The sequence below is a fragment of the Poecilia latipinna genome, unplaced genomic scaffold, assembly GCF_001443285.1.
Source record: "Poecilia latipinna isolate Pla-1442-1.1 unplaced genomic scaffold, P_latipinna-1.0 Scaffold467, whole genome shotgun sequence".
Taxonomy (NCBI): Eukaryota; Metazoa; Chordata; class Actinopteri; order Cyprinodontiformes; family Poeciliidae; genus Poecilia; species Poecilia latipinna.
Window position 1 is genome coordinate 236,232 of NW_015113083.1, and position 10,641 is coordinate 246,872.

Genomic DNA, 10,641 nt, shown 5'->3' on the forward strand with positions numbered 1-10,641 from the left:
ATAGCCACTGCAAGGGAGGCGCGTGGGGGGGGGGGGGGAGACGGGAAATTACTGCCGACGACATATTAGCGTTTGTAGATAGATTTTTACCCAGAATGCAAATGGAAAAAAACCGTGAGCGAAACAGTGACTGGTACTGACTAGTATATATTCCATTGAGGGAAACCAAGTTTCATATCTGCTCAAGAGCGCCCCTGGTGGTTGAAGAAAAATCCACATATATATGAAAAAAAAAACACTGAATGCTCTCTGGTATTGTTCAGGGGGCCGGACCAAATGAGGAGGCGGGCCGGATCCGGCCCACGGGCCGTAGTTTGAGGGCCCCTGCTCTAAGCTAAAGCCAGCCACCACCCTTCGCCACCAGACGGCGCTCTTTGACTCACCGTCGTCGTTCACCAGCACCTCCTTCTGGCACATGTCCTGGACGTTGACGGTGCAGTTGACGATGAACTCGGGCGCGGCGCAGTCGTCCGTCATCTCACACTGGTAGCACTGGATCTGGAGGGCCAGGCCTGCAACACACACAGACACACACTGCAGTCCCTCTTCAGGCAGGAAACCAAGACCCAACCGCCGGGAGGAAGCAGGAGCGGAGCAATGGAAAAGCTCAACTCAAACTGAACTCCGAAAGTTACAGAAACATTGAAAAAAATGTTTTTCAATGTTTTCAGACTTTGAAATTTTTATTTTATTTTATTCAAAAGCCAAAACTAGTGTTGGAACGTGAAGAGCTTCATGACACATTTATGTCATCATCTTTGTTTCACTTAATTAACTCTCGTCTGTTTCTGTTTTTTCAGACCCTCCGACAACTGACTGAAAGTAAAATCTGATTTTAACCGTTTAGTGTCTGTGGCTGAGAGGAGAAGATCAGGATGTTCAGTTCGCCATGTGAGGAAAAATAACAGAGGAGTTCCTCAGGGTTCCCGGTCCCCCGGGGTTCCTGGTCCCTAACGGTTCCCGGTCCACCAGAAGCATTAATAATGAGAAGCTGCTCAGTCCATAACCCTCATCAGCTCCCTCACTTTTATTTTCATTTTAACTACCAGAACTTCCTCTTCATCAAAATCAAGATTTGAAATAAGAAGTTTCAGTTAATATTATTATTAGTTTTAAATCGTTCAGTATTTTTGTTTCTCTAGTTTATAAGTGGAAATGAAAACTAATCTGCAGACGTTTCTCCCTCATTTGCAGCAGATTCTCTGATTCAACTCACCTGGTTGTTGCGCGCAGAGCCACAAACAATCAGAACCAGAAATAAAGGTTCGAGTACAACCAGACCGGGTCAGAACCGGACCGGATCCCAACAGGAAACATCCATCACCGTTCAGACTGATCCCTCCACCTGCAGCTCTGATTTGCCTCAGAATCCAAATCCCGCCGCGTTGGGAAGTTACTTTGGGAATTCCGGGAATGTTGCGGTGAAAGCTGCGGTTCCGTACCTGAGCCGAGGAGGGACATCAGCAGAGCCGAGACGGTCCGGAGCCGCATCCTGCCAGCCGGAGACTCGGAGACACGCTGCGCTCCTCTTCCTCCTCCTGCTCCGCTCCGAGTCCCGCGGCTGGCGCGCGGCCATGCGCGTGCACGCCTGCCTCATGTACCACGTGATCCAATCAATCATCACGGCTGTTGCTCCTTAATAAGATTTTAATGCACTTACACATTTATTTCAGGCCCGAAAAGGAGAAGAACCAAAAATATAATTTTTTACTTGATTTTAAAGTAAAAAATGTTCTCAGAAATGACTAAACGCATTAAATCAGAACAATAATTAAATAAAAGATAATTCAGTGATTTGCCATGTGGGATTCACAGTACGGCTCATCACCAGGGCAGGATCACACACAGGGGCGGCAGCAAAAGGTTAATCCATCCATCCATCCATCCATCCATCCATCCATCCAGTCATGTTGGAAAGCATTATGTGAATCTAAACATCAAGAAATTAAGATTTTCTTTTAACATCAAGTCTCATTTGAACTTTGAGTCTCCTGGTGGATTCTTGTTCTGAATAGAGGCTGTAAACTGGGACCACTGGGTGGAATTTAAAGTTTTCGCATTACATCAAAGGACCAACGCCCCGTGAGCGCGCCCTGGTGGCCAGAATATTACAAATCAATAATGACCAGGAAGTGATGTCACACTCAATTCACTGAGTAACGCTAGCAGAGTCTAAGTTAGCATTAAAGGCTGTTTTGATGCTAATCACGTAATGGAGTTTGCATCCAGCATGCTGAGGTGAGTGAACCACCCGACCCAAACGCTGCAGACTCCGGTCGGTTCTGATTCTGTTTCACAGACCCGTTTGGATCCGACTCCAACCGCCAGCCGGATGAAAGTCCAGCAGGAAAACTGTCCTGTGGCAGGTTCCGCTTCGCCTCAGGTTCCGGTTCTGCCTCAGGTTCCGGTTCTGCCTCAGGTTCCGGCTTCGCCTCAGGTTCCGGTTCTGCCTCAGGTTCCGGCTTCGCCTCAGGTTCCGGTTCTGCCTCAGGTTCCGGTTCTGCCTCAGGTTCCGGCTTCGCCTCAGGTTCCGGTTCTGCCTCAGGTTCCGGTTCCGCCTGAGGGATTCCCTGAACTGGGCTCGGTCCAGATTCCTCCATGTTGTAATTCTGAACATTAATAATCAAGTTTTCAGCCAAACAGCAGAAACTCCACTGATCAGATTTAATCAGATTTTGGGCCAAACTCTGTTTCTGTTTTAATGCGTTTTATTAAACAGGTTTATTATATAAAACTATAATAAACCTGCATCAACAGCCTGAAGCTGTTAACTTCCTTCCTTCTTCTCTGAAGGATTTTCTCTGGATTTTGACTCATTTTCATTGTTTTTGTTGTAAAAAAAAAAAGAACAAACCTCCAAACTTCAGGGATTCTTGAGTCAACACATCAAATAAACAGTAAATAATCAGTTTATTATATTTACTTAAAGAAACGTGTCTGGGAAAGATATCAGTTTAAATTCAGTCCAAGTTCTGATGAAGGAAAAAAAATAATCTAATTTTTTGTATTTCATTGAAAGAAATGGGAGTAAAATGTGAGCAGCTTCTGGAAACATAGATCTGTGAATCCCACTGATTTCAACCGGTTCCGTTTTACAGTCCAAACAATCCGACCAGTCAGGCAGAAGTACTGAAATAGTTTATTTCTGTTTTTTGGACATAAAACAAAGATTACCAGTCTGAGGTTGCTACGGTGACCGTTACACGAAAACATCACTGCAATTATTGGATTCAGAAAAAACAAACACTGCAACAGTGAGACAATATGTGCAATAAATGTTCAAACACTCTTCAGTGCTGACTGACAGACGTCTGAGTAAATGTTAGAAAAATACGGGCGCCGTTTTCATCATGCTGCATCCGCCCGGATCAGAACCAGCGCCTGATCCTACGCTACGGGTTCTACACAGAACTTATTTTACTTTGAAAAGTCCCGATCCGGTTCTGGTCTCTTTACATTTCATAAACAAAAGTCAGCTTTGCTTTGTCTGAAGATTTGATTTAAATCATTAATTTAACCAATCGTACCTCAGATTTATTAACGGTTTCAGTCCAGACGTGCTGCCGGACTGATTATCGGTCAGATCTACTGGACAATTCCAACAAGATGATTCATATTTACGTTGTTTTTTACATAAAGTAGATAAATATTAACTGGTACCATAAAAGCACAATAAAAAATGCTTTACCTCCAATTCCAAATGAAACGTGATTATAAATAACGCTGAGATGCAGGTGATTCTCTGAAGTCTGTGCCTTTTGGGTCTCAGGTTGCTAAAAATATCCCACAAAAATTGTTTTTGAACACTGCATCTACTGAACCTCCAAGAAAATGTGTCTCCCCACCTTATGCATGAAATCCCAGACATTAATACGAATTTCTTAAGTTGCTTTAAATTCAACCCCGTAACGGGACAATTTGATTCCTGTCAGTATAACTGCATAACATAATTAAACTAATTCTGTTATGCAGATGTGACTATTAGAACTGATTAGTTCTGACATCACCTGTCCCTGATTAAATTAACTAATTGTAAGTATATTTTATTTGATTCTGAATCATAATAATTGGACTGATAAGTAGAATATGGCAACTTGATGTAAAAGCGCTTCTCATGTTTTTGAATCATTCTTTAAACTTTGCATACAGTCCAACAAATATTAGTCTAATATTTTGCTGTTATTATAGAAAAAATTACAACAATGTATCGCGTTGCGGGTTGAATCCACCGGCTGGCTTCACAACAGTCCATCCCTGGAACAAAACCACTGTTTCAGAAACGGGGTTGAAGATTTTCACTAAAAGTTGCCATAAGTTCAAATCAGCTGGGGTATGGAGCAACAAACAAGGAATTAATATACTTTTCAAAGACCATTCTTTACTTTTTCCCAAACAACAATAAATATAATTTACATGCATAACAGAGCTGAAAGGCTGAGCTGGACGAATAACCAAATATAGGTAAAAAACTTTCCTAACATTTAATCTCTTTACAGTGTGAGCAGGAAGAGACTTCAGTGATGTCACTTCCAGGGTGCAGAGGAAATTGGACTGAACCATTATAATTAGTATGCTGTTACAGGGTTGAACAAAACTGGAGGGACAGGATTAAAAAGTGCTATTTTATATATAATTCATATATTTTTCTCATGTTTCTTTTATTTGGGTTAAACTAGACCAAAAAATGTTTATATTAGTAGAAATAACTTGCAGTTACTGGATATTTTTATTTGTTTTATATTAATTGAAAAATGAACATTGGTCAGTGGGGACATGCTCGTCTGGCTGATTTCTACACTTCAACAAGCCATAAATTTTTTTAAAACATGATTTTTAAAATATATTTGCATATTATATTACCAAAACACATGGATGTTTCCATTTCTTGATTTTCTCTAAAAAAATTTGTTTGCATTATACGAAAATCTTTGAGATAAACCTGAGACACAAAATGCACCGAATTCGGAGAATCACCCTGCAGCGGTGGGCACCGCTAGCTACAGAGCTAGCTACGCTAACCGTAAAGCAATAATTGGAAACATTGGTTCCACTAATGCTGAAGCGCTACATCAACACATTATTCAGTGGAAGCTAATGCTAACATGCTACATCAACACATTATTCAGTGGAAGCTAATGCTAACATGCTAACTTCAACAATGCCAACAGTAAAATGAGTGCTGTAGCATATCATAGCGCCTACTGGGCTAATTGTGTGGCCTTCCTGTACAGTTTGCGCTTCAGGAAGTGATTCTTTGAAACAGTTTTACAGTGGTTGAGTTTTGCTTGTTAACTTTGTTCCAACATTGAACTTTATTCAACTGAAATTGACCAACCAGTTGAGTAAATTATTGCTTTAGAAATTATCTGGAAAAGTTAATTTAGGAGAAGCTAAGTGCGCTAAATGTTTTCGAAGTTAGCAAAAGCATTAAAGAGCAAAAATAATAATTAGCTTTGCTATTAGCGCATTAGCAGAAGGTCACCTGTGCTGTGCCCTCTGAACCAAACACTTTTAAATTTATTCTTTTTAAGCTTTTTAGCAAAAGTTTTTACTGTTTACCTCCAAATTGATGCGTGTGAGGAGTTTAAGAAAACAATCAAAATAAAAATGAATTATTTACTGGCAGCTGTAGCTGATTTAAAGCCGATTCTTTGCTGAGTCATCTGATATTTTTCACCAAAAAACTGATTCAGTCTTTGGGTTTTTCACATCTGAATGGTTCTTAATGTTGGACTTGGAAAGAAAATTATAAAAAAAAATCATCCAAAGTTTTTCTTTGAGTCTAGAACTGCAAACATAAAGAGGGAAACCGGATCGGGACTTTTCCTGCTGCCGTCGCAGGTAACTGGAGAAATCAGCTGAAACATTTAAACATGCAGCGAGTGAGCTACTGGAGCGGGGTGAGAGCGTGCAACGTGACGGAGCGCCGTGACTTTAAATGTTCCAGCAGGAAATGGCTCTGATATGTGGCTCAGCTGCAACCAGAAAACAGGAAACAAGAAGAAGAAACACCGAAACATTATAAACGATTCGATAAAATCGATTTGTTGTTCCAGAGAGTCGGAAAATCCTGGATCTGTTTCCATGTCTGAGCGAATCCACAGCATCTATCAGAAGGTTTGTGGTTCAGTTCCCTGAGCAAAAAGACTCCTAACGAACCGTCCTGCTGATGTCATCACTGTGAAGCGACGATGTGATCACTGTGGCGCAGTGATGACATCATCGCCGTGCGCAGCGTGGAAACGGTTCCTCCGCTGGATGGTTTCGGTCTGGATGAATCAACAAAGTGAAGCATGCAGGAGAGAAAAAGTCTAAACACCAAAATATTCACATCGTCCAGAAGTTCAGCGTTTACACTGGATCCACAAATTAGATTCACATCGTCACGGAAACAGGACATGAGTCATGAAGTCCTGCCTTAAAGGGACAGTTCAGGGTTCTGCAGGGCAGGTGTGAGGAGGCAGTATCTTACCCGTCTCTGAACCAGTTCATCAGTCGGCCATCTTGAAACAACTCTGAAAGCGGTTTATGTAAAAACTCGATTCCAGGTTTTAGGACCCGGCAGTGAGCCGGAGAGCCGGGTCGGAATCGGGCTCTGATTGGCCGGTTCCTCATGGAGGAGGGTTCAGACCAGATGCTGCTAAATGTCTGTAGCATGAATATTAAACATTTGCAGGATTTTGTTTAAGTCATATTTCTGTTAATGCTTAATTTTCTAAACATAATATTCACACCTTGTTTACTGATGTTTTCTTTGTTTTATATTCAGAAACATAAATTAAGAATTAAACCAACAATGTTGTTAAATAAAATAAACGTTTTGACCAAATAACATGATTACATTTTTCTGTTAGGGACTTAAACAGTTTATGATCAGATATTGCATCATTAATGTTAATCTGATATTTCATAACTTTTTATTGGTAACATTAAAACCTGCAGTGATAAAAAGTGAAGATGGTTCATTAAACAATATTTACATGAACAGTTTAAGTTATTTTAAGGTGGCAGAAATCTGAACAGTCGGATACTGACAACTCATCAGCCTCAGCAGAACACCACTTCAATAATCAATAGTCAATAATCCCCTCAGATCCATTTCTGCTGTTTAGCCTCTGCTGTGTTTGAAAGCATCTGAACTTTTATCCTCCAGATTTTCATCTGAATATTTTTCATCCCAAACAGCTGAAGGTCGTTGTAACCTTGAGCTAAAAATCCACGAAGAAGAAACAAAGGAGGACAGGAAGTAGCAGAACCACTTCCTGTGGTTCCTGATCACACTCAGCTTCATGTGAGGAAATAATTCATTTATGATTTCAAAACTCATTCTGATAATAAAAGTTCTTATTCATTAAAAGTTTAATTTGAATGTTATTGTTGGCCGGATGTTTCCGCAGCTTTTTATGCAAATATAAATCTTCTGTAAACTTTCACAAAATATTAAAGCTCATTTTTCCAGCTGAGGTGGATTTAATTTCATTTATGCAAGATAAATAATTTATACATTTTATTGTTTGATTTGTTTGAACATGTGTCTAAAGTTTTTATCAAAATAAATAAGTGTGAGCTAATGCTAATGTTAGCAAGCTAATCTCAAAGCTAATTTTCTTTCATGTTAAATAAAGTTGATCGATGATCAAACCATGAAATAAGTTCAAACATTACAAAAAAATGAAACTTCAATAAATAATGTAACCAGGAATATGATATGCACAGAAAAGCAAAATTAACCTCAACATTAGCATGCTAGTGCTAATGCTAATGTTGAGAATTTTTAAGATCCATTAACAGAATAATTCCCCTAAAATTTCAGCAGTTTGTATTTTCATCAGTTTGTTTTGCAGAGTTTAAGAGATTATTGATCAGAAACTATATAAGAAATTTTAAAGTTTTAAACATTCCAGTAATACATTATTTATCTGCACCGCTAACAGTAATGATAGCATCCGGGAGAAATATTGCTAATTTTGTTCCTGGATGTCTGAAACAGTGAGAGGTTTGTTATTATCAGCTGGCATGCCAGATGAATAATTTATAGATTTTATTGATTGATCAGTTTCAACATTTTATCAAAATAAATAAGATGTGCTATTATTAGCATGCTAACCTCAAAGCTAACTTTTTCTTTCATACTTAACAGAAAATAAAGTGGATTCATGTCCTTCATGGTGAAACTATGAAATAAGTTCAAATAGTGCAAAAAATGATCTGCAATCAAATATAAACACAGAAAAGAGTAGTTAGCCGATGCTAACATTAGCATGCTAATGCTAATTTTCCCTCAGAATTTTAGCTGTTTGTCTCTTAATTATTCTGTTTAGTAGAATTTAAGGTTTTATTATTCTAGGATGATAAGAAATACGTTTTAATCGTAGTAATTGATTATCGTTCATATCACAATAAATCAGGTAGCATCCGTTAGAAAACGGCTCTTCTGTGAGAGACGTTTGTATTGCTAATGCTAGTTAGCCTGATCACTGGAACAAGCAGTGAAATGCTACTGGTTTTAGGACAGGAAACTGGAAAACATTCAGTGTGACGTAAACGTGAGTTCCTACCTGGCAGGTGAGCAGAAAGCACCTGCTGTGACAAGAGCAGCTGCAGGTTTGGTGATTTTGTTTCAGCCAGACTGAAAAAGTAAAACAGCTGAAATCTGATTCTTAAGTTAATGATATGAAGCTCCGATGGAAATGAACCCTCTGCTGTTTATTTACACAATGCTACATTAGAAAGCCGCTAGCTGCCACTTCGTCCTGAGCGTGATGAAGAGGATTTGACTAGAGGAGAGTTTTAGGATTCATCTTCACAGCCAGACGCAGAGCGCTGCAGCCCTGCAACATGTCTGAGAACAGGAAGCAGAGTGTCGTCCTGCATCCTGGTTGGCCGACGCTGGGTGAGGGTTTCCTGCAGCGGATCTTCCAGCTTCAGGATCTCTGCAGTAAAACATGGAGGACAAACGAAGGGTTAACAGGTGTAAACATGAATCCAGTAGAAAACGAACCGTCTGCATCATAATAAAAGCATCTAAAACACGCGGAGCAGTTCGGTTCCAGAAATGACGCAGGATTAAATTTAAATGAGAATAGTTTGTGGTTTTTTATTTCATCATCCTGAAGTTGCATCATGATGTTTTGCTTTGCGTTGAAAAGACGTTGCATCATTTTCATCCCAGCTTTAAATAAGCAAACAAAAATACTGTCCAGATTTGTCAAATCTAGCGCGCCAGTCAGGGTAAAAACACAAAGATGGCCGCCCGCCGTAAACAGAGCAACGTCCTCTTAAAGAGACAGGAGCCCTGAACAAAAACGGCTTCAGAAACTCACATTTAGCTACAACTGCCCCTATGGCAAGCCAATTTAACATAAAATCAGTTTAGTCTCACTCTCTGGAATCACATTCCAAATACATAAAAATGAGTTTTGAATAAAATCAAAAACATTGAGCATCCTGGTTGAAAATGTAAGATTTCTGCTTTTCACAGATCCAAATGCCAAATGACATAATTCATCCTCTGAAGGGTCGCACAACCATAACTACAACTAAAGATTTCTACAACGTACTTATGATGAGTCAAAATTACATAAATCTGCAAAGAATTTCCATTTATTCTCTAAAAAGACAATTAAATTAAAAACAGATTTGAAGAGATCAAAGTTCTGCTGTCGAAACATTAAAAATCTTTTTTAATTTTATTTTTTTATTGAAATTCCAAAATGCTAAATCAGAATAATTATTAAAAGCATCAGTAATGTCATTCTGAACAGTCAGGATGTTAATAATGAAATTGAAAAACTGTTTTATTAAATTTGGAGATTTCTTAATGAAAAGATAGAAATAAAAGTCACAGATTACTCAGTTTTGCTGAGTCATCATGAGCTTTTTGCACTAGTTGAATCTTATATTTCTGTCTAAAAATACATTTAAGATATCTATAATTGTAATTATAACTGGTCAGAACAAAAAGTGAAATATTTTAAATTCACTTTATGTCTTATTTTCTGATATCTGAAATAAATGTTTCAGATGGTAATTTATCGTAGATATTTTGAATTAAAGGTTCAATACAACTTAATGGTAAATCTGATGTCAATTAGTCGGAATATAATTAGAGATAAATTAATTTACTAATATTGACATAAATGAGTTTCAGATGTAAGTGTGGTGAAGCTGATTTTATGTTAAAAGGGCCTGCCGTACTACTGTGCTGCAGTCGGAGGGGGAGACGTTTGGGAACGTTAGTCAAGCTCTCAGCTGCCGGCGGCCATTAAGCTCTCCTCTCTGTGAAGATGGAAATTTAATGGAAAGGCTTTTTTAAGCACAGTTCAGTTTTCAGGTAGCTCTGAGTTTCTGGAGAGGAAACAGTTTGATTATCGCCAGCAGCTAAAGGTTTGAGCAAATCTCTGGGCTCCTGTAGACAAACTGCTCCAACATCCCAAGAATAAAGACCTGCAGGTCCATGTCACTCTGCTCCGCTGTAACCTGGTAGAAACCTGATCAAAACCTAACAATAACCTGATAACCTGATAAAAATCTGATAATAACCTGTTCAAAACCTGATCAAAACCTAATAATAACCTAATAACAACCTGATAACTCGATAGAAACCCAATAACAAACTGATAACCTAATAACAACCTGATA

At 38.9% G+C, this 10,641-nt stretch overlaps 1 protein-coding gene and 2 long non-coding RNA genes across 3 annotated transcripts in view; 2 read left to right on the forward strand and 1 right to left on the reverse strand.

Annotated features, from left to right (window-relative positions):
• LOC106951667 (ly6/PLAUR domain-containing protein 1) overlaps positions 1 to 1,604 on the reverse strand; it is a 6,793-nt gene extending 5,189 nt beyond the window's left edge. The window contains exons 1-2 of the mRNA XM_015039322.1: positions 1,443 to 1,604; positions 384 to 512 (exon numbers count right to left, since the gene is read on the reverse strand). Coding sequence (XP_014894808.1) covers positions 384 to 512; positions 1,443 to 1,491 — 178 coding nt within the window. The 5' untranslated portion in view covers positions 1,492 to 1,604. The remainder of the gene's footprint in view (positions 1 to 383; positions 513 to 1,442) is intronic.
• A 1,343-nt stretch (positions 1,605 to 2,947) lies between these two features.
• On the forward strand, positions 2,948 to 6,959 carry LOC106951670 (uncharacterized). The gene is made up of 2 exons (XR_001425846.1): positions 2,948 to 3,963; positions 3,996 to 6,959. It is a non-coding gene; the product is annotated as an uncharacterized LOC106951670 (long non-coding RNA).
• Positions 6,960 to 7,541: 582 nt separating this feature from the next.
• LOC106951671 (uncharacterized) lies at positions 7,542 to 9,662 on the forward strand. The gene is made up of 2 exons (XR_001425847.1): positions 7,542 to 8,565; positions 8,599 to 9,662. It is a non-coding gene; the product is annotated as an uncharacterized LOC106951671 (long non-coding RNA).
• The last annotated feature ends 979 nt before the right edge of the window (positions 9,663 to 10,641 follow it).